Raw genomic sequence first — 24152 nt, forward strand, 5'->3', positions numbered from 1 at the left:
AAGAAATTAGGGGATTTTCCTCGAACAGAGTGAGTTAAGTGGTAAAGCTTAAATTCCAACGTAGGTTACTACCTCAGACTGCCAGGCGTTCTTTCAAAAACATATTTTTGAAATGTGCCAGGCACTCACAACCAGCAGACCGTGGCTCCTGCCCTCACCAGCTACGACGTGGACATGAAGAAAAATCATTGCAATTCAGTGCGTCCTTTACTGTAAGTCCTGGGCATGATGGTACCACAAACCCTCCTGGAGGTGAGGAAGAGGAGGGTATGGCTTGCCCCGAACCATATCTCTTATCAGAGATGGCTTCTTCCCATGGTCTTGGTAAGACAAAACAAAATGTGGATTAAACAAACAAAAATATGAAACATGTCAAGAATTATACCCTTGGGTTTCTCAAAATCCTATCGGAGGAAAAGCGATGAAGTAACGCAGGGACAAAAGTAAGCTGCAAATGAATATTTAGGCAGGAGTATTAACTGGGTTTAGCTGGAATTTCACTGCAAGCTGGCATGAGGATGTGTTCTATCTTTCGGGGTAAAATTTTGCAGTGGTTGGTGGTAGGGAGGGGATGCTGGGGAAGGGGTACCCGGCAAGCAAGCAAAGAAGAAAGGGGAGACTCTTGTATGCCCTCCCCGCCGTCGCTCTCAGATGGGCTGGGGGATTCCGCAGGACTAATACTCTTAACGAAAGCCCATTTAAGTTCAAAGATGATTGATAAGGGGTGCCTGGGTGGCTCAGTCGGTTAAGCGTCCGACTTCAGCTCAGGTCACGATCTCGCGGTCGGTGAGTTCGAGCCCCGCGTCGGGCTCTGGGCTGATGGCTCAGAGCCTGGAGCCTGCTTCCGATTCTGTGTCTCCCTCTCTCTCTGCCCCTCCCCCGTTCATGCTGTGTCTCTCTCTGTCTCAAAAATAAATAAACGTTAAAAAAAAAAAAAGATGATTGATAATGTATCTGTGAGGTGCTAGACAACAAGATAGTCCAAATAACCAAATGCTTTCATTTCTTTTTAAATTTTTTAAGTTTGTTGATTTGTTTGTTTGTTTTAATTTACATCCAAATTAGTTAGTATACAGTGCAACAATGATTTCAGAAGTAGGTTCCTCAGTGCCGCCCTTACCCATTTAGCCCATCCCCCCTCCCACAACCCCTCCACTAACCCTCCGTTTGTTCTCCATATCTCTTTTGTTCTCCATATCTCTTGTGTTTTGTCCCCCTCCCTGTTTTTGTATTATTTTTGCTTCCCTTCCCTTATGTTCATCTGTTTTGTATCTTAAAGTCCTCATATGAGGGAAGTCATATGATATTTGTCTCTCTCTGACTAAATGCGCTCAGCATAATACCCTCCAGTTCCATCCACGTAGTTGCAAATGCCAAGATTTCATTCTTTTTGATTATCGAGTAATATTCCATTGTATATATATATATACCACACCTTCTAATCCATTCATCCATCGATGGACGTGTGGGCTCTTTCCCTACTTTGGCTGTTGTTGATAGTGCTGCTGTGAACATTGGGGTGTGTGTGCCCCTTCAAAACAGCATACCTGTATCCCTTGGATAAATACCTAGTAGTGCAATTGCTGGGTCATAGGGTAGTTCTATGTCTGATTTTTTGAGGAACCTCCATACTGTTTTCCAGAGTGGCTGCTGCACCAGTGTGCATTCCCACCAGCAGTGCAAAAGTGTTCCTCTTTCTCCTCATCCTCACCAACATCTGTTGTTGCCTGAGTTGTTCATGTTAGCCATTCTGACAGGTATGAGGTGGTATCTCATTGTGCTTTTGTGTTGTATTTCCCTGATGATGAGTGGTGTTGAGTATTTTTTCATGTGTAGGTTGGCCATCTGGATGTCTTCTTTGGAGAAGTGTCTATTCGTGTCTTTTGCCCGTTTCTTCACTGGATTATTTGTTTTTTGGGTGTTGAGTTTGATAAGTTCTTTATAGATTTTGGATATGAACCCTTTATCTGACATGTCGTTTGCAAATATCTTCTCCCATTCCATTGGTTGCCTTTTAGTTTTGCTGATTGTTTCCTTCACTGTGCAGAAGCTTTTTATTTTGATGAGGTCCCAAGAGTTCATTTTTGCTTTTGTTTCCCTTGCCTCCGGAGACCTGTTGAGTAAGAAGTTCCTGCGGCCAAGGTCAAAGAGGTTTCTGCCTGCTTTCTCCTCGAGGATTTTGATGGCTTCCTGTCTTACATTTAGGTCTTTTATCCATTTTGAGTTTATTTTTGTGTATGGTATAAGAAAGTGATCCCGGTTCATTCTTACGCATGTCACTGTCCAGTTTTCCCAGCACCACTTGCTGAAGTGACTCTCTTTACCCCATTGAATATTCTTTCCTGCTTGGTCAAAGATTAGGTGGCCATACATTTGTGGGTAAGTTTATTTATTTATTTTGAGAGAGAAAGAAAGCAAGTGAGTAAGGGAGGGACAGAGAGAGAGGGAAAGGGAGAGAGAAGGACAGGGAGAGAGAGAATCCCAAGCAGGCTCTGTGCTGACAGGCCCATGTGGGGCTCGAACTCACCTTGAGATCATGACCTGAGCTGAAACTAAGAGTCGGATGTTTAACAGACCAAGCCACCCAGGTGCCCTGCAAATATGCTTTTAAAAACAGTAGGGGAAATCCATCAAGGGAGCTGTGAGACTGAGGGGATAAACTACCTTTTACACACATTACCTGAGTTGGCTGTTGTATTTAGTAATTTTCTCTCCAGATAAAGGCAAAGAAATATGAACTCCTTGGTCTCGCCTATATAATCTTAATGTAGATTTAGTTTCATCTTTCTTGTGTGTTCTATTTATGGAGCCTGAAATTTTAAGCATCAAAACTAGACGTAAACCTCTTTTTTGAAAAAAGTTACCTGTTCCAGATGCTGAGTATTAATAGAGGAGAGTACAAAAAGAGAGGAGTATGAAAGTGATCTAGTCCCTTCCACTACCACTTTATTCTATGAAGTCCACACAGAGACAGAGTGAATATCGCTAGTGGGTTTTATTTGGGGGATTCTATCAAGATTGCTATTTTAATTGTTACTTATTAACACCAAGCAGGTGCTATGGTCTTAAGGCAGCACCTTTAATGACACATGCTTCTACAGAGCAATCTTCTATAACTGCTTAAATCTATCTATGCATATTCACATGTATATTTAATAAGTATACATTTCTCTATGCATATTTAACTACTCGTTCAGATATGGTACAGGGAATAGAATTTAACTCTAGCTACGTTTCCGTCGTCCCTCTCATGGCACTGGTAGCAAAGACAGGTAGGCACGCGATTCCAGAACAACTGTCTGCTTAGTCATTGAAACGGATAAAAATAGACGAAATGAGAAAAATGATTCGAGCAATAGGGGAAAAGGAAAATGCAGTGTTGTTTGTTTTTCCTGTCTTGCTTTTGGAGAAGACACCTTGTGAGCTTCCACTGTTCTCTAATACCTCTTGCTCCCTTCCCCAACCACAGGCCCTTTGCAGGTAGTTTAGGGACCACATTGGAATTGAGAGTCCTTACTCTACATGCTCGCCATGTGACTTTGTTCAGACTTGGTTCAGCTTTCCGAGGCTCCGTCTCTTCCTCTGAAAAATCAGGTGGATTGCATATAATGACTTTGAAAAACTATGACTCTCCCACCTTGTGGTGGGAGCTTTGATCCTATGTATAGACATTCCCTTTGTTACAGCCACTTCCCAAAGAGAAGGGTAGGGTGATGGAGAGGGGGGCTTGCTGGCAACTAGACCGTCCTGAGAGAAGCTCAAACCCTAGCCTGAGACCATGGCCAGCCCTGCCTCCTTCACAGGGAGGAAGACCTTAGGGGGTGGGATGACCCTGTCCGTGACGCAGTTAATAACCACAGTCAAACCAGAACTATGTACCAGCGTCTTCTTTCCATTCCTGCTCCTGAAAAAACAAAACAAAACAAAAACAAGAAACCAGATTAAAATGAGCATCAAGGATAACCAGAGGCAGCTGAAAAAGAAGGTGGCAACCAATCTCCAAATGCCCCAAGTTTAGGTACATTCAACGTAAAGGATGAAATGCTGTACAGACATAGCTTCGAGGTAAATCCACCTGTCCTCACCTCCCAGACCTAGCCAGATCACCTTGGTCAGGTCTTACTCGACTCCTCTGAAATTTTAACACCCCTTTGTTCTTTGCCACCTACAGGAGAGGCTGCTATTTCTGGAATCCTGCTTTCTATCTTAAAAGAAATTTCCTGAGTATGGGGACTGGGCTAATCAACTCCATTTGTCACATTTCTGGGATCTCTACCGTGGTCACACTATTGTATTGACCAGTCCGTAGCCATGCATTATTCTAGAGTGCCCTAGGATCAGGGAACTATAGTTCTTTTCTAGGCTCATTCAAATCCATATCCTTCTAGATTTTCTTCAATAACCTCACAAAGATGATCTAAAATCACCCACTGATATGTTGCACCCACTTTAGTATCATGCTCAGTGCAGCAGTTCTCCACAACTGGAGTAAATGGCATAGTGGATACAAAAGTACTTTGTGACCAGCAAGGCTCTATAAACAAATATAAATATGGCTTACATTATAAGCAATACAAAGACATACGTGCAATTCAAGTCTTTGTACATGACATGAATGCATATTAGTCCCTACATGCTTGTACCCCCACTAATGTGCTAGCATTCGCTATGTGAGGTAATTATTCCAACTCACCTTTTTGAATTTCAGTTGAAAATGTGCAAAATTGAGGCACCTGGGTGGCTCACTCAGTGGTCAAGCATCAGACTTCAGCTCAGGTCATGATTTCACAGTTGGTGGGTTCGAGCCCCACGTCAGGCTCTGTGCTGACAGCTCAGAGCCTGGAGCCTGCTTCAGATTCTGTGTCTCCCTCTCTCTCTGCCCCTCCTCTGCTCACACTCTGTGTCTCTCTGTCTCTCAAAAATAAACAAACGTTAAATTTTTTTTTACAAAAATGCGCCAAATTGATCTTCCTCAGTGGACTTTTCCTAGAGATACGAGTTTGGGATTAACTTTTGATTCAGAATTCAGAACATCGTAAGAAAACTCTAAAATCCACCAGCCAATCAATCAATCAGTCAATCAATAAATATTGAGAAGCTGCCAGAAAACCAATTCCACTTTATATACTCAATTTCAAAAGCCATAGTAGATATGAAATATTCCACAGTAAGGAAGAGGAAAGGAGAGAGGGATTCTGCCTATGGTTTGTGGAGGGAGGAAATGTCTATGCTTATAAGGTAGCCTCTGAAATAGCCCCCACGTCAGAAGAGCATTTCAGGTCATTGAGAGCTTTGACACTGGCTCTTGGTGAGAGCCCTGAGTTGCTTTTCCACTGACTGGAGTGGATATGTACCACTTTCACCATAGTCTCAAGCACCTATTTTGGGAAAAACTGGTTAAGGTTAACCGTGTGTTCCACATGGGCCATGGAACACAGACATGGCATTTGATGGCCAGGTGACTGGAGGTGAATACACTCGGGTTTTGTTGGCAGAAGATACAACCAACTTCAGAGGCTCTCCTGCTCAACAGGTACAGGATTTACCTCTGCGATGTTCACAAATGTGGGGGGATCTGTTGGAAGTGTTCCAAGCTGGAAGGACTTTTTGTTTGTTTGTTTGTTTGTTTTACTTTATTATTGCTTTGCTTTTATTTTAGGATATAAACTTTTTCCTGTGACAAAATGCCTTCAACGCTGAAGAGAAAAAATTTTGCTCTTTAAATTTGAGTCACATTTGTAAGACTCATTGTGGAACTGCTCTGTGGTTTTCAGACAGGTTTGTCGTAGGACGATTTGGTGCTAGATGACTTAGAAAAAACTTATTTTAAAACACTAGTCAATTAAAGGCCTTATTTAAGTAATCAAGTTACTTTTAAAATTTTAGATTAAATGTTTGAAAATGTAAAAGTTACCTCCAAAGATTTCCTCTGAATTAGTTTTTCCTTAAGGTCAGAAGTACATTGACTAAAGGGGAGGAGGAGGAAATTGACGGTCAATCCAGGGCACCTGGGTGGCTCAGTCAGTTAAGCGTCCAACTCTTTTTTTTTTTCTAATATTTATTTATTTATTTTGAGAGAGAGAGAGATAGAGTGCAAGGAGGGGAGGGGCAGAGAGAGAGGGAGACACAGAATCCAAAGCAGGCTCCAGGCTCTGAGCTATCAGCACAGAGCCCAAACGCGGGGCTCAAACTCACAAACCTGAGTTTGATCATGACCTGAGCCGAAGTTGGATGCTTAACCGACTGAGCCACCCACGCTCCCCAAGCATCCAACTCTTAAATTTTTTATTTTTTATTTTTTAACATTTATTCATTTTTTTGATAGAGAGAGACAGATTGTGAGTGGGGGCCGAAGCAAGCTCCAGGCTCTGAACTGACAGCACAGAGCCCAACGCAGGGCTCGAGCTCACGGACTGTGAGATCATGACCTGAGCTGAAGTCAGACGCTTCACCGACTGAGCCACCTAGGTGCCCCCCCGCCAAGCATCCAATTCTTGATTTGATTTTGGCTCAGGTCATGATCTCACAGTTAGCGAGTTGGAGGCTTGCGTTGGGCTCCGTGCTGACAGTGCGGAGCCTGCTTGGGATTCTCTCTCTCTCAAAAATAAATAAATAAACTTTCAAATGAATTACCTAACGGTCAATCCGTATGCCAACAAAATCCAAATAGAAAAAGTCAATCCTAATGATGGCCCTGAGCAGTTTTCATAATTAGGTTTTCATCATTTGTGACCCACTAATTGTCCTTTGGGTAGGGTATGGAGGTCCAGTTTTTTTCAAGAGAGCAGGGAAGGATTTTAATGGGCTCTGACTTACCTTGTTCTTGTTTGTTCCATCTGAGACTCTTCAAATGCTTTTCAGACTGTGAGCTGTACCCTCACTGTCTGTAACTCTGAAAGACTTCCCCTTATGAATCAAAACAAAGAGAAATTCCCACGTAGCCCCTCAGACTCAAGTCGCCATGCTTCACACAGCCCTTACAAGATGTCTCTGCTGCTAAATCCTTCTGTAGATAGAAAATCAAACCCAAAGACACTAAGACTCTAAGATATTAAGTGACGTCCCAGAGGGCACAAAGGAGAAGTCTAAAGGGGTCCATATTGGCTTCTGCTGTTTTACAAGATAGCTCCCTTAGAACTCATCAACTCTAGGACATTGAAGTAAGTTGATGTTTTCTGATTGTTCTTTGAAGGAGATCTTTCACTGTGAAAGTTAACTTTGAAATGTAATGTTTTCATAATAGACTCTTTCTCAATTTTATTAGCTAGTTGAAGAAAAGAAACTATAATTTCCCCCCAAGTTAGACATATACCATCGCAATAAAACAAAACACTTGGCAATTCCAAACAGCTTTCCATTATTAAATTATTAAGAAAGCTGCCCCTTGATGGTTCATTTCTTTTGCTGCTCATGATGCTTTTTTCATTCGGCTTTAACACAAATGCTGGATAGATTCTTTCAGTTTTTCTTTATGCTTTACATTGTGCTTCCTTTCTTTCTATTAAAATGCTCTTACCTGAGCCTCCCGAAATTTGAGAAAATATTAGCCATTTTATTAACCATCCATTCATTCAGTCTTTGCTCAGATATTACTATTACTTATCTGATTTTTTCATTGTTTTTCTCTATGTTCCTATTTTGTTGAACTGTGTGGATCACCTTTTCATCATTTTTTATAGTTAAGGACATCATCTCTTATTTTGTTAATGTATTTTTTCTGAAGAACTCTACGAACATTTTGGTTTCAGTCCACATGAAGTACAAATCTGTTATGCCAGTTTTTGATCAAATAATTGGCAATAGAATTTGTACGAAAAGGAGACCAGAAGCTATCTTAATTCACTGGTGAGGGAGTAATGGTGGTTAGATGGTGAAAGTGAGCCAACAAAGGGACTGTGGGTTATTTATGCCCCAGCTCCTTCTTAAAAGAATTTGAGAAACTTAAATGCTGAAAATATACTACTTTCCTGTCGAGGCTATGCGTCACTAATAGGTGGCTGTTTTAATTAAGCTTAAAGGTTGTTGATGTTTTTATGCTGACAGCACAATTCTATTTATGCTAGAAAAACAATAATCACTAAGTAGAGATGAGAAAAACCAGAAAGGTCTTAAAATTGACATTGTCCTCTCTGACACTGTCTCCTAGTGCATCCTCACCAGTACACTTGTTGTATTTAATGACAGAAAATGTACAAAACTATCGGTCTATGGTCAAAAAGCAAAATGCACACTTGGTTAAATGTTTCACTTTTCAACCAGTTGTTCTAATATATTATAGTCACTGCCTCGGAGCGTGGATTCTGAGGAATCGTGATATCCCAAAAACCTAACACAGGCACTTAAAACTCGCCTTGAGCAAGTCCGTAGAGATATCCTGGCATTCATTCAAAGTAAACCCCCTAAGAATTCCACTTTCACACTAGTAGTACAAACGAAACAGAGAATTGAGTGGTTCTCTAGATCCTTAAGGCAAGTGATAAATTAAAAATTCATTAATCATTTTGATGGAGGCTGAGATACAGTATTTTAGGGAGGATACTTGCAAGTTTAAAAGAAATCTCTTGTGGAGGAAAATGAATAGAGGGTATAGTTCACCAAGAAGAAGCCGCACTCTCTCATGAAAAAAAAAAAAAGGAGGGGGAGGAGAAAGAATTAGGAAGTTCAGATGCAACCCCCTCTAGTCCTATATATAGCGTGGAGTCTCAGCTTTCTTGCCTTGGTACAGTTGGGCCACGGTGCTCTTGGTAATAACACTGAAAGCAGCAGTTTTTAAAGATATACTCAACTTTCCCCGCTCCCAGGATGTGGGATTCTAATGAAACCACCTGTGTAATCCGTGTCAGAGATGGTGCAGCCTTTGGAGAGCACCGTTTGCTGAAATGTCTAGTGAGGGCTAAAATAAGCCCCTTTGGTGGAAAAAAACCCGCTGAGTGGTTGAAATCAGAGTTGCAGAAGGTCACTTGCTATTTTAAAAGCTGCAAGCTGGTCCTCGTTTTATAGCATCACAGTTATAAACAAGAAATTGTCACCTTGCTTGTCAGTTTATGTATTTCTCGCTGAAATAGACACACGTAGCCTTTTTTTCTGCAGAGAATTAATTAATTTGGACGACTTGTTTCCAAACTGCTTTGCTGTGCGGAGCATATGAAAAACTATTTTTCGTGTATTTCTTTAAGGGTTACTTCCAAATATTATTTTTGGCATTGTGTTATGATTGAGCTTTTGAAAATTTTTTTAATGTTTATTTTATTTTTGAGAGAGAGAGAGCGAGCGCACATGCAAGTGGGAGAGGGGCAGACAGAGAGAGGGAGACACAGAATCTGAAGCAGGCTCCGAGCGATCCGCACAGAGCCTGACATAGAGCTCAAACTTGTGAACTGTGAGATCATGACCCGAGCCGAAGTCGGACGCTTAACCGACTGAGGCACCCAGGCACCCCTTTCTTTTTTTTTTTTTTTAATGTTTTAATTTTGTTTAATGTTTATTTATTTTTGAGAGAGAGAGAGAGTGTGTGTGTGAGCAGGGGAGGGGCAGAGAGAGGGAAACAGAATCTGAAGCAGGCTCCAGGCTCTGAGCTGTCATCACACAGCCCGACTTGGGGCTCAAACTCACGGACTTGAGATCATGACCTGAGCCGAAGTCAGACGCTTAACGGACTGAGCCACCCAAGAGCTCCAATGTTATGATTGATCTTTAAAACTCCCTTTACCTTTGTGAACTTTATCATATGCATCTCAACCATCTCTAAATGCTTTAAGGAAAGACTTCCTTCCTGCTTTTTTGATTTATTCAACAGATCATGATGAAGATTGCTGTGGATGGGGGAGAGGTGCGCACAGAGACTAGGGAGCCAACTCACTTCTGGAATTATTTAGATACAGTCCATTTGGAAATGGAAGAAAGAGGTTAGCTCCAGCCCCAGGGTTCTGTAATTTTTGCACACACCACTGAGAATTACCGTCAATTTTATTCCAGCTTTCTCTGCAAAATTTTAATTTTTCTCTTCTTATCGCCCACATCATAAGTGGATTTAAGATTACCCCTAAGAGTTCCAGAGAAGTGTGACAATTTTAAAAATATTTTTTTTAGAATTTTTTCATCAACGATGGTAATTTGCTTATATCAGTTACTTTCTTTTTTATTTTATTTTTTTATATCGGTTACTTTCTCTTTATTGGGGGACAATTGGCATACAAAAATCTGTTCCTATTATTAAATATGCAACTCAGTGGGTTTGGAGATACGTGTACCAAAATCTGTGCCATAAACATTTCCCTATAACAGTTATTTTAAAGATTTCTAGGATGACTCCTACACTTGACTCAGATGTTATTTCTATCTCATAAAGAAAATTACTTAATATGTGAAGTTACCAACTCTATTAGTTGCTTATAAGTCTTGTGTGCCAACAAGCCTTCCTTTAAGAAAAGTAGCAGGGTCAAAGTCTAAAAACAAACAGCCATTTTATCGGGGGGGGGGGGTGGCAGGGGTAGAGAGAAAGTGAGAGCAAGCCATTTTTTCATACAATTTATAAACAGAAAATAAGGATCATAGACTTGATATTAACCTGTAATTACACACCCAGTTTTCCCTTGCCAGCATCTATGTTTGCATTTCACCTCACCAGGATCGAAAAGAAGTGACTGAGCATATAAAATTGTTTTTTTCTCATTCCTTGACATCGTTTTATAAACTAGCAAAGCAGCTTGCGTACTCTTAGTGAGCGAGACAAACCACTATCTCACTGAACATGTACAGAATACATATACAATCTTAACTCGTGAGAAAATGTAGCTGCGTGTTCCTATCCACTTTAGAAATATCTAGCCTCATCCCTAATATCAGGAAGAGCAGAGGGCAGAGTTCATGGACATTGCTTCTCAGGGCGGGAAACTTTCCCCTTTGCCAGTCACCTGGGCCATACTGCTGTCGAACCCCTCATCCCAGCACCGTGCGGGCGGGCTCTGTCTTTAACATGTGCCATCCAGGGCCCACGCTGGTTAAAGAATCCGACGAGAACTGGGCCCTAACAAGCAACTGCAATCCAAGTCCGGGAAACGGATGAAGGGTGTGCGATTGCCCAGAAAGATTCTCTGTCCTCTACTCTTTTACCTCAGTCTCTTTGTCTGGGCTTCTCATGTGGTCGGTCCCTGGAGAGGACTGCGTTTACTATTACCTTTTCTGTTTTTCCAGGCAAGGACTCTTGAAAGTTCCTTTGGCTCCTAGCAGGAACTTTGTATACTGTGTTCTTTGTCTCTCCCTTTGTCCCCTTCCTCTTATATCCTTCTCCCCTTTTCACAACCGCAGACTCTCAGTCCAGGCAGACCATCTCCTCTAATGGCCATGCATCTTTCTCATCGACAGAACGTGCCCTCGGGCCCTGCTCCCGTGGGACCAAGTCTAGCTTTACCCTGTGTTTTATTGACCCGAGCCTTGAGAGGGCCGTCGGGTTTTGCATGTGGCTTGCCTCTGCATGGCAGACCCATGGAACAAAGTGGGGAAGGGCTGTCCTGCAGCTGCCACTACTGTGTCTTTACTGTCGCTGATAGTTATAAATCATGTCAAACAGAGATTTGCCTTCTATTTCTCGCCACAAGGGCATGGGAAATAATAGCACACGTTTGATGTTTGACCTCAAAGCCATCGTGCGTGCTTAGGCTTTAAGATGTCACAGTTCGAGGGGCACCTGGGTGGCTCAGTCGATAAGCGTCCGACTTCAACTCAGGTCATGATCTCACGGTTCATGATTTCAAGCCCCGCATCGGGCTCTGTGCTGACAGCTCAGAGCCTAGAGCCTGCTTCAGATTCTGTGTCTGCCTCTCTCTCTCTGCTCCTCCCCCACTCACACTCTGTCTCTCTCTCAAAAATAAATAAACATAAAAAAAAAAAAGATCTCACGGTGACGGTACAGAGCAAGTTACGTAATACAGCACAGAGCCTGCTTGGGATTCTCTTTCTCACTCTCTCTCTCTGTCCCACCCCTGCTTGCACGCACACTCTCTCTCTCTCAAAATAAATTAAAAAATAAAAAAAGATTTTTGAACAAAGGATCAGTATAAGCTTTCTAAAATCCTTGTGAAATAAAGCAGAAAATGGAAGAGTGGGTGGGTGGGTGGATGGATGGACGGATGGATAGATGGACATTTTCAATATTACCTTTATTAACTCAACATTGGTTGAGCACCTTCTGTATTTAATGTTCTCTCCACCCCCTCTCAGCCACATCTTCTGGTCCTGTACATAATATTTCAGAACTGTCTTGAATCCAGAACCTCCTCGTATCTTGCTTGAATGATCACCAACCCTGATTAATCTCACGTACTCCCTAATGCCACTTCATCTTTCTGCCATGGCCAAGGTCACCTTTGTAAGACAAAAAACTGACCGTGTCGTTCTCCTGCTTCACAGCTTCTACTAGCTCCCCGTTGCCTAAAGTTAAAATCCAGATTCCTCGGCGTGCCTTACTCAGCTGTCGGATCTCTAGTGACAATTTCCTTGCCTGGTCTCATTTCTCCCCATCTCTCCACGCACTCTGTGCCGCAAGCACGATAGTGTTCTTGCCAGGAAAGACAACCTGATTTCAAAACACCACTTGCTAGCTCTATAAAAATGGATCTAAAGTCACTCCCTCATTCCCTCAGTAAGAGGGAAATTGGTTGTAAAAGGTAAGGACTGTGAGGACATGAAATGTAATATGAGAAATTATCTAGCTCCTAACTAGCTTTCTATCTGTACCTTTGTAATATCACTCCCTGTACCTGAGGTATACGTATCTCTTCTCCATGTGACAAACCTCTCCTCAGACCCAGATCAACAGGCATCTTTTCTGCGGTTATATTCCAGCCTCCTGCAGACTGAGTTAGATACATTCTTATTTGAGCTCCCACAATAACTCAAGGGCATTTATTATATCATGATATGATATGATATGATATGATATGATATGATGATACAATATGATATGATGATATGATATGATACATGATATTGTAAGATCCTTTTAAAAAAAGAGACAACATCCTTTTTAAAAAAAAAATCTATACTTTATAACCTGGTTCATAATAGCCTTTCAAAAAATATTTGTTGAACGAGTATATAAAGTCACTTGTGCTGGGCTCTACAGTCCAGCTCTTGAAGAATTCACACAACCTCGAAGGGTAAGAAACAAACAGACCCAAACAAATAACCACAGTGCAAGTCTGAGCGGAATAAGAGCTCTGGACGTAGAATCAAGTGTAACAGCCGCCGACCCCTCTACCAAAGGGCCAGGGGAGGAGGGAAACCTTCACCAGTAATGGACATCTGAGCTGAGTCCTAAAGCCTGTGTGTGGATTTAACTTCCAATTTTGCCTTAACCTGTCCATGTATTTATTATGCCCACTGCTTCCTCCTTATGCCCTACACCCCCAAGCTTTCGTGGCAGAAGGCTAGAGAATTTTTAAACCTTGGCCAGTAGTTCCCAGGAGATGCCATAAAGGAACAGATAAAGAGTTTTTCATAATTCAATTTTGAGTGGCAGCTGTAGTTTTGCTTATAAACCCTGAAGCCTGTAAATTACTGACAAATCAGCATATCTTTGAAGATGAAAACAGACTACACCAAGAAGATAAAGGTTTGAAAACTAGAAAGCCATAGAAATCTTATGTTTTCATTATATACTGACTGAGAAATAGATATGTTTTTTTTTAGCTTCTAATTAGACTGCCCAAGTGAAATTGAAAAATGATGAACCATGACATCTATTTTAATATGATGTATAAAGTAATTCCTGCCCTTTTTTTTTAACAACATAGGAGGATATTCAATAAAATTTGCATATAGGATTTTTTAAAGAAAGGATTTTAGAATATGATAAGCAATGAAAGTCTAGAAATGCTAAATGAGGAACCCAATAGAGCATGACTATAATCCTAAGTTAGCATTTTGTAGCATCTTCTACATCTAGCACTTGATGGTTCTGATTGAGAAACTCTAGTAAACATTGAAATGGCTTCCTTCAGTAGCACTGACTCCAAAATTAAATACCTCTGTTTTGTGCCAATTGGAGTCATCGCATTGCTTCCCTGATGACAAATTCTACAGAATGTCCTAATAATGATAATTATGGGTACCATTTATTAAGTGTTTGTAATATGCCAGGCAGTGCGCTCTACAAGATTTTTTTTTTTGGAAAGTTCATTAGAGGTGCAAGCTTCCATTTTTTTATTCTCTACATCACCAAAGCTCAATATATTTCATACCACATATACCAGAAGCTTAGCGAGGTAAAAGGAAGGTACTTACAAGCACTGCTTTGAGAGTTATCCTGGAGAAATGAAATATGGCTATTTAGAAAGAACAGAAATTGCATTTGAAATGGCATGACCTAAAACACTAGAAAAAATCTATTTCTCTATTAGCCAAGAACAGTTATCAGGCAGACAATGTGGTCATCTTCCTTTCTACTCAGGCCCCCCAGACAGAATCCCTGTGTCCTTTGGTTTCCCAAGATGTCGCCTTCTTCAAAGAGCTGGGGGGATTTTGAGGGAACCTCCTCACAGCTGTATCTAACTTCAGGGAACTCGCTGCAGATTTTTGAGAAATCTGCCGTGTCTGGTTTTGTTGCTCAATTTCCATACCTCCAAATCCAGAATGTTCAGTATTGAAAGTTTAATACCAAATACAACTCATTTGAGGTAAACAGCCCCCAAAGACTTGATTGTGTTTGTTCCTGCTTTTTTGTGAATGTAATCATTTTGTCTTTTTAACCTTTTTAAAGAAAAGCTCTAGGGGCGCCTGGGTGGCGCAGTCGGTTAAGCGTCCGACTTCAGCCAGGTCACGATCTCGCGGTCCGTGAGTTCGAGCCCCGCATCAGGCTCTGGGCTGATGGCTCAGAGCCTGGAGCCTGTTTCCGATTCTGTGTCTCCCTCTCTCTCTGCCCCTCCCCCGTTCATGCTCTGTCTCTCTCTGTCCCAAAAATAAATAAACATTGAAAAAAAATTTAAAAAAAGAAAGAAAGAAAGAAAGAAAGAAAGAAAGAAAGAAAGAAAAGCTCTAGTGATTCTAAAGATATTTTAAAGTCTTTGGACCATACATGTCAAGACTGTTAGTGGAATTTTAGGCCACAGAGTAGGAAACATGGTCGTTTGTATTTATTTTTAAAATAATTATTTGAACACTCTACAACTCATGAGCCCTCAGATTTGCAACCAAAAGGGGGAAGTAAAGGCAGTAAATTTTGATTAAAAGACTGAAAATTGGGAGGAAAAAAAAAAAGGACAACAGTTTGGAGATTGTTAGATAGAGAGTAAGTAGTGTTAAAGACAGTCGAGTACAACTGAAGTGTCTCCAAAGGTATTCCGGTGGTAAACGTGAAGCGCTTGTTTCTTTGCAGAGCGAGAATGTATTCATGAGCCCTCAAACTGACATTCTTTCCCACAGATCGAATTGCACAGAACATCATTAAGTCCCACCTGGAGACGTGTCAGTACACCACGGAGGAGCTGCACCAGCTGGCATGGCAGACCCACACCTACGAGGAAATTAAAGCCTATCAGAGCAAGGTACTCTGGGAAACTATGACAATGTTTCTCCCTGTGATGTCTCTATTTCCGGCTTTCTCACTCAGCGTTATTGACATTTGGGGCTGGATAAGCCTTTGTGTAGGGACTTGTCCTGCACGCTGTAGGATGGTTAGCATCATCCCTCGTCTCTACCCACTAGATGCCAGTAGCAACCCCCTCACACACACAGTTGTCACAAGCAGGTGTCTCCAAATGTTCCCTGGAAGGCAAAACCACCCCAATTAAAAAAAAAAACAAAAACCACTGCCCTATTTAAGTGACCAGGGAGATTGTGCCCACATCAGATGACTTTAGAACCTTTTCACAGTGGCTTCCTGGGGCCAGGCAAGGAAGAGAAACGATTGAGAAACTATAGCAGTAATAATAGTTGTAAATCTATACTACAAAGATATGCAATAAAGCACCTTTAATGTTTCTCTTGCCCTACATGTTTAAAAAGGCCAAAGGAAAAAAAAAAAAGACAACTCACCTCATATTATTACCATTATTCTTTTGATTGCTACTTTGTCCATTAGAGAAGTTTTTAAGAGAAGGAATTTGCTGCTGTTATATATTCACGTTACTTTCCTGTGGGGTTGATAGCCACAATTACAAGATCTACTAGTAAATGACTGGTATTATCATTTTATTTTAAATAAAATATATAAATGTGTCTTTATATTTATATAAAATATATAAATCTGAACATATGATTACAAAATACTGATTTTTATCCACGGGAACAATCATATCTTACCCCTTTTATGTAAATAAGGAAACAAAAGCATAGGTATTGTTATGGTCAATAAAAAGCAGAATCAATACACTTGGATTTATGTTTCCAAAGAAAATAACCCCAGGATCAAAATACATTTCTGAGATTCTATATTACTTAAGAGAGTGATTTGATTTGAGGTCTTTTCCCGTGAAATTCTTTTTATACCAAAAAAGCAACCTCCGTAAGTTCTGGGAAAAGAACACAACGTAAAAATCTTACAGATTTAGTGTCTGCTAGGCACACATAAAAGTGACCGTGCAGAAGCCTGGGAACGAAATCACTAGTCCTCAGTGCAAAAGTTTGTTTTCCCAAAACGGACTAAGAGCCTGAGTTTGTTTAGGTGAGCAGAAGGAGGAGAAAGAGAGTAAAGAAACTGTACATATCTATCTTTACATATTATTGCAGTGTTTCCATTATTTCAGTCTCAGTACATTGACATTTGTGCCGTAGCAAGGCTCAAACAGGGCAAAACAGTCTGTTCGAAAATACTGTCTTCCTCTTTGGAAAGAATGGGGTAGAGTCCCACCTTGGGCCCCAAGTGACGGGTGAGCTCCAGGAGGGAAACCCTGAATGTTTCATTGACTCTCCACGTTGCTTTTGCTCCATGTGCGTTGTGTGTCTCGTCTCTTGAAGTCCAGGGAAGCCCTATGGCAGCAATGCGCCATCCAGATCACTCACGCCATCCAGTATGTGGTAGAGTTTGCAAAGCGGATAACGGGCTTCATGGAGCTCTGTCAAAATGATCAGATTCTACTTCTGAAGTCAGGTAAGCGAGGAGAAGATTCATGGGTGGGGCACCTGTTTTAGCCCGGGAGGTGGTCAACCCTTTGCTCAGTGTTGGCTGTAGAAAAATCTCCCTTCCAGTATGTAGTTCATTTTTACCACCCACACTGTCAGCCAACTCCCAAAGGAAACTCTCAGTAATAAAAATGCCCTGATACTCATTCAGTTCCCCTTTGAAGTCAAACACAATTTTGCTTATTGAAAGTGGAGCTATTAATTGCGGAGGTTGAGTTACCCAGCTTGACAGGCAGTGCAAGTAATTAGCGTGTCAAGGTGGCTGAATTGCTGAGCTGGCTCTAAAATGCACTACTTGCCTTCTGTTGGGGTGGGGGGGTGGGGAATCCAGGCTAGCAGAGCTCTGCCTCTGTGGTCATCTCCAATCATTTTAATGAGGATAGCCTGCAGCCAGTATAGACCCGGAGAAACTCCCTGAGCTCTAATCCTTCCCTCCCCTTCTTCCAACACATGCTCTGTGACACACGCACACTTAGGAAGGAGCTCAAGAAATTCCGCACATGACTGACCTCGCAGATGGTATTACCCAAACAGGAAACAAATTTTCTTTCCCTGACCCCCACCTTTGAAAGTAGAAAATAAGAGCCGCCATGGTGTTTGTTAACCCTCATGGACCTGGGCCAGAGTACTAAGCATAACATGTATACGTGTGCGTGTGATAACGCACCGGCATATGTTAATGTTTGCCCATGACAGCTCGTTTAGTCTCGTGACACCGGTATTATTTCCGTCTTATGGAAGGAGGGGGAGATTCAGAGAAGTGAAGGGCTGTGTTCAATATCACAAAGCCAGCGTATGGCAAAGCTGGCATTTGAACTTGGGCCACATAGGGTATAAGTCGCTGCTGCTTCCTCACCACGTGATTAAAGTTGATGCAGACCTTGACCCAAACATGGACTTGACCTATCAGTTATCTATTGCTGGCTAAAAACAACCCCAAAACTTAGTTAAGATGACAGTAATCATTTATTTTGCTCCCAAAGCTACAATGTGAGCAGGGCTCAGCAAGGAATGCTCCATGTGGTGTTCACTGAGGGACTTGAAGGAAGGCAGGAGGATCCGCTTTTAAATTGTCTCCCTCACACGGCTGGCACTGTGTGCTGATTGACGATCCCGAGTTCGGCCAAGGCTCTGGGCCACAGGCCCCAGTTCCTCTCCATGTCAGTCTCTCCATGGGCCGCTTGGACTTTCTCATAGCATGGTTGCGAGGTTTCAAAAGCTAGCACGCCAAGAGAACAAGGCCACAGCGCATCGCATTTTTCTGGCTTACCTTTAAAAGTCATGCAGTGCTATTTCCACCCCACTCTATTGGTCAAGGCAGCCATGACGGCTCACCTGGGCTCAAGGGTAGATGAACTGGAATCTACCCTTTTTTTTTTTAAGTTTATTTATTTATTTTGAGAGAGAGAGAGAGAGCAAGCAGGGGAGAGGCAGTGAGAGAAGGAGGGAGAGAGAATCCCAAGCAGGCTCTGCACCATCAGCACCGAGCCCGATGCAGGGCTCAAACTCACAAGCCGTGAGATCATGACCTGGGCCAAAACCAAGAGTCGGACGCTTAACCGACTGAGCCACCCAGGCGCCCTGAACATGGATCCTTCTTGATGGGGGAGTGGTAAGGCTCTTAAAAAGCATGTGGGATGGAACATATTTTTGCAGCTCTCCTTGGGAAAAAAAAAAATCTGCCACATTTGATACGTGACCTTGAGCTAACCTCTGTAGATGGCAGCTTCCTCATTTGCAAAAATGAAGAGATGGACCAGAAATAATGAATTCCAAACTTACAATTGCATCAGCAGCATCAGAGGAGAATATTGACTGCTCTGAGTCGGAGGCATCATCTGAGGCCCATGAATCTGAATCTCCTAGAAGAGAACCCAGAACCCACTTCACTGTCTTTCCAGCCAAGTCTCAGATATAACCAGTCCATAGACTGACATTGGAGAACCACTGCACCATATAATCGTTTAACATCCCTACTGCTGTAAAAATGTTGACTCTAGTATAAAAGGCAGAGTACATAACCTCCTTAAGCCTCCTGTAACTCACCTATAAGAAAGGGCTAATAAAAGTCACCCAGGAGGCACCTGGGTGGCTCAGTCGGTTAGGCATCTGACTTCAGCTCAGAGCATGATTTCACGGTTCATGAGTTCGAGCCCCACATCAGGCTCGCTGCTGTCAGTGTGGAGCTTGCTTCAGATCCTCTCTCTCTCTCTCTCTCTCGACAAATAAATAAACATTTAAAAAATTACCTGAAATGGTATTGTAAGGAACAAATAAAATAATGCAAGGGGCCAAGGAAAGTGACTTCCACCCTATAAATACTCAATAAACGGTACCTATTATTGTTTTTGTCGGAGAAACACTGTTTTAATTAATATTGACAAGTCCCCTTCTATGTGTAAGCCCCTGTGCTAGGTGGCATATAAGGGAAAGCAAGGAGAAATCAGCAGATCAAAAAAAGGAAGACAGAGACACAAATATTAAGTGGCAGCATAAGAAAGGCACCACGGGTCCCTTGGGAACACCATGGATGTAACCAAAGCACCCGTATCATGCTCTCCTGCAAATTTGTGGTTTCTGAGTCTGGCCGTCACCTTCCAACACACTTTGGGGCAAAAGCCCATTTGTCCATAATGTGGAGAAACTGCACAGCGCTGGTTCCTCAGAGCATCAATAAATGTTCAGAGGGAAAAACAAAGGTGGCAAACTAATTCACTCACTAAATATTTATTTATTTACGCGCCAGGAACTTTTCGAGGTCCTGGAGCTATACTAGTGAATGAAAAAAGCACCACTACCTGTGGCTGCGGACAAAGGTCCCGCCCTCACCGGGCTAACAGTGAACTCAGAGAAATGCTGGGCCCATTGAGTTTGAACAAGTTCCTTCATGTTGGGACTTTCCCAAGCCTTTGATCTGCGAATGTGGGTTATAACTCTCTGAAGTGAGATAATATTCAGTATTTTGCCAAAACTCATTTGACCAAGAAAACTTCATTTCCAAGACATCAGATGTAAATGGTGCCCTCAAGAAACACCCTCAAGGGGTTCCTGTATAAAGTCATCCTGTGCTGAAATATACATGGAGGATGTTCAAAACTGAAACAGAGAGCAAGTTTTCCCAACAGCAAAACTTCTACAAAAGTTAACAAACTGCAAAGCTCCTTGTGAATTCATGAGTGGAAAATACCTTTAATACTAGTCCAGAAAACAAAAAACAAAAACTATGTATGCTTCCCCAACACGTGTTGTTGCTGCCCTGCATTTTAGCCACCTTTAAGGTATATTTTATCTTTAATTCCTCATGTAAGCATGTCGAGAGGTTTCTTTCTAATATAGTTATCTTTTACTTGGGAAGAAATCTTGATGCATTTCTGAATGTGTGTGTCTGTGCATCTGCATGGGTGTGTTTTAAAGTTTTTTAAGTCTGTTGACCTAAATACAGTAAGAATTGCTTTACTATTGCACATATATACCTATTTTCTTTCTTTTTTTTTTTTTTATACATAGGTTGCCTGGAAGTGGTTTTAGTGAGAATGTGCCGTGCCTTCAACCCATTAAACAACACTGTTCTGTTTGAAGGAAAATATGGAGGAATGCAGATGTTCAAGGCCTTAGGTAAGTTTACCTTTGGTGGTGACATAATCTTCTTAGCTGCCTTCAGTTTCTCCGCTCATATCGAAGTGGGTAAATGAGATGCCTTGATTCTTTAATGTGACCTGGTATCTCATTTGATAAGGTCTGGACCAGGTGAGCCTCCAATATTTTATCCAACCTGTGAGATGCACAATCGTGCATCCTAATACGAAAGGCAGGAGAGAACCACAGACCCCATTGAGATCGACCACACCTCATTCAGAAATCAATGAAGAGCTGAGATGTGTTCTAGATCATTCTTTGAAGGATCAATTTTTATTTTCCTTGTAGCTTACTGCCCCACAGAGTATATTAGGTAGACCTCTGGTGGTCCATGGGTGATCTCTTAAGTTTCTTATGTAAATCCATAATCATTAGTTAAGATATTTAATTAAAAGAAGAGCTTCTTCACTGGCTTCTTGCTAAGAGCACTGACATTCTTCCTGTTAAGTCATGCAGCTCTGGAAGCACAGATAGAGTGGGTGCCAACCTGCCCCAAATGATCCCCAGACCTTTCCTGTGGGTGGGCACGGGCAGAGTCAATCCTCGGGAGTGTTGTGTACCATTCACATCCAGTCATCAGTACACGGTGCAGATAAGAAGAACGTTAGCAAAGATGGGCCGATGCCAGGAAAGGTTTTCACGATGACGGTGCCACTTGTTCCATACCCGGCCCACGGGCATCACGGAAGGCCAGTGCCCTTTCACCTTTTGTGCTGTTAGCTGATACGGTAGCTAACAGCAAGTCCATCCGACAGGCAGCGTTTGCCTTCTGCAGTTGATACACATCCATGTCATCTACAAGGCTAGACTTTCAAGAAAGGAGGAAAAGTCTTGGCAGGCAACTTGGCTGTATTTCCAGCTTCATAAAATAAACATTTACCAAGGATCAGTGTAGGGATGAAGCATTATTATGCCAAAATTCACAATTGCTAAGCGACTGACCTGAAGCATCCATCAGAAAGTAGAAAGCAATGAATGCCTGCCCCCTCCCTAAGATTTCCAGGGAAGTTACCAAATTGAAAGGTACCTCATCTTCCATCTATAAGACGTTTTTAACATCTCAGTTTGAGGCCTCTCGGCGTTCTAAATTGCCAAGTTCAAGTGCCACTAAGACTGACAGCCCTTGGCCCCTCATACATCATGTTTTAGGTTTTCTGTGAATGCTGTCTCTATACCAAAGGATCCCGAAATCACGTATTAAATTTTTTCTAGTTGGAGCTCATCTCAACATTACAAGATTAGATTTAGTTTACATCTTCCCAGGGGAATATGGCAATGAGCATACACCATTTCTGTCAGCCCCTCATTGGTGACGTCAACACTCCGTACTTGATCAAGACGTTTCCCAATTTCCTCATTCTATAATTATTAGGAACTTGGAAATATTGTTGCCTCGTGTGCAAGTCCTTGAGTAACTTTTCGACTATGGGACTTTCTTACTATTGCCCCATTCCATTCAAGTGTTCTCACTTAATCTGCCTTCTCTTACAGGTTCTGATGACCTAGTGAATGAAGCATTTGACTTTGCAAAGAATTTGTGTTCCTTGCAGCTGACTGAGGAGGAGATTGCTTTGTTCTCATCTGCTGTTCTGATATCTCCAGGTAAGGAGGTCTGAGGCTCTGTCTTAAAAAAAAAAAAAAAAAAAAAAAAAAAAAAGTCCTATCTTTAACGCGAATTATCCCCACTAAACCTAGTTAGTCAGCAGAAATTTAAAAGAACTGTGTTTACTTTGACAAGCTTGTGATATTTATGGACCACTCAAAGGAAAGTAGCCTTAAATTAATTAAAATGACCGATTTTGCCCCACAAGCAAGAGTAGGATGTGTGCTAAGGGTCACTCCAGATTCAGACAAGCGAAAGCATTTCTTAACAGATAAATGAGGACACACGGCGGCCTGAGTTACAGCTAAGTCCTATTTTGATTTTGAGAATAAAAGACATCGCAAAAAAAGAAAAAAAAAAATGCCCAGGAAGAAAAGTGAGACTTAGTAGAAATGTATTTAAATGAGAGATCCAGCATGAGGACAAAAGTAAATAAAACGTACACCTTCTCCTCTTTAAATACCTCTTGTGTTGGCTTCTCCGCCTAAATTAGTGATATTAGGGGCTTTAAAAGGAGGTACGGACAACAGAGGGGAAAATAACTCCCTCTAAAGACTGGAAAAGGAAGAGTCTCTGATGTGCCAGTGGACATTCCAGAACGGGGATCTGTCATCATTTGTCTGTGAGACCCTAAATGCTCGACCTCCCAGACCCGCAGTTTCCTCGCCTATAAATAGGGTTTGACTTCATTATAATGAAGATCATTTCTACCTAGCTCTAAAATGCAATAAAATACCAAAATTTTCAGAGGAGGTAAGGGGTGACGGTTATAGGCCACACAGAATCGTAGCAATTGAAATGCTGCTTAAAAGTATATGCCAGCTCGAAAATGTATAGATTGCTAATGAATACGTGGTTCGTTCAGCCAGAAGGAGAACTCAGTCTCTCAGCTGTCTGCTTGGTTAGAATTCGGTGAGGAGATGGCGGTGCCATTTACAGTTCTCTGTTGGAACCCATTCCTAATAATTTTTATGGCCAAGAGCCTCATTCTTTCTATAAAATCCACCTTAGAGACGAGATTCCTTCTGATACCTTAACACAGTTTTCAGTGGGGCTGGAAGAAATTAATCTCACCGGTGACGGTACATTGACGTGTCATTCTAGTGATATCTACCAATAACCCCAGCCTCTACCCTTCCTATCAGTGAGGCTTTATCTATTTATTTTTAAGTCTTGAAGGTTTTTTTTTTAATGTGCTTCTGTTTTTTATTTAACCACATTATCAAAAATGGAAATTATCACTTGGCATGTTATCACTAACAGTTTCTTTTGTGGCTCTGTCTACAATCAAGCTGTTCCTCTAGGCCTCTTTTGGTTTTACTTTTTTTCTTTTTTTTTTTTTTTTGAACCTGACCAAGTTTCCCAGGCCTAGAAGCACAAAGATAAATGGGAGAAGTGACAAGAAAGATTTATATCTGATAGCAACCACATGCCAAATAATTTTCCTTGCTACCACTTTCTTATTGCATTTGACTGTTTTTATGGAATATAGTTCAGCGTTAGATTCATTCTAAGCCTGTGGTTCTAAGATGAGGGAGGAGGTTTCATTCAGGTTCCTGCTTGCTCAAAGAAGGTGTTGCCAAAGTTCACTGTCCTTGTTAGGTACGTTTGTAATAAGCCAGTAAATTCCTAGCAGCAAATACTTAAGACATGGTATATCAAGCCTAAATAATCCATGAAGATAATTGCCCGAGATGTAAGACAAGCCTGTTGTTTATAGGTCAGAACTCAGTTGAATTATAAGCCTTTTTCCAAACAGAACATAGTATAGCCATCAAATTCTGCTGGGTTTGGA

The 24152-nt window shown here is 41.6% G+C and overlaps 1 protein-coding gene across 2 annotated transcripts in view; it reads left to right on the forward strand.

The window, feature by feature from the left end:
- The window catches only part of RORB (RAR related orphan receptor B), a 199584-nt gene that overhangs the window by 154107 nt on the left and 21325 nt on the right, over positions 1–24152 (forward strand). For both annotated transcript variants that reach the window (XM_045470256.1, XM_045470255.1), the window contains exons 5-8: positions 15421–15542; positions 16954–17086; positions 20626–20733; positions 22246–22356. In XM_045470256.1, the coding sequence (XP_045326212.1) occupies positions 15421–15542; positions 16954–17086; positions 20626–20733; positions 22246–22356 (474 nt within the window). The remainder of the gene's footprint in view (positions 1–15420; positions 15543–16953; positions 17087–20625; positions 20734–22245; positions 22357–24152) is intronic.

The sequence above is a fragment of the Leopardus geoffroyi genome, chromosome D4, assembly GCF_018350155.1.
Source record: "Leopardus geoffroyi isolate Oge1 chromosome D4, O.geoffroyi_Oge1_pat1.0, whole genome shotgun sequence".
NCBI lineage: Eukaryota > Metazoa > Chordata > Mammalia > Carnivora > Felidae > Leopardus > Leopardus geoffroyi.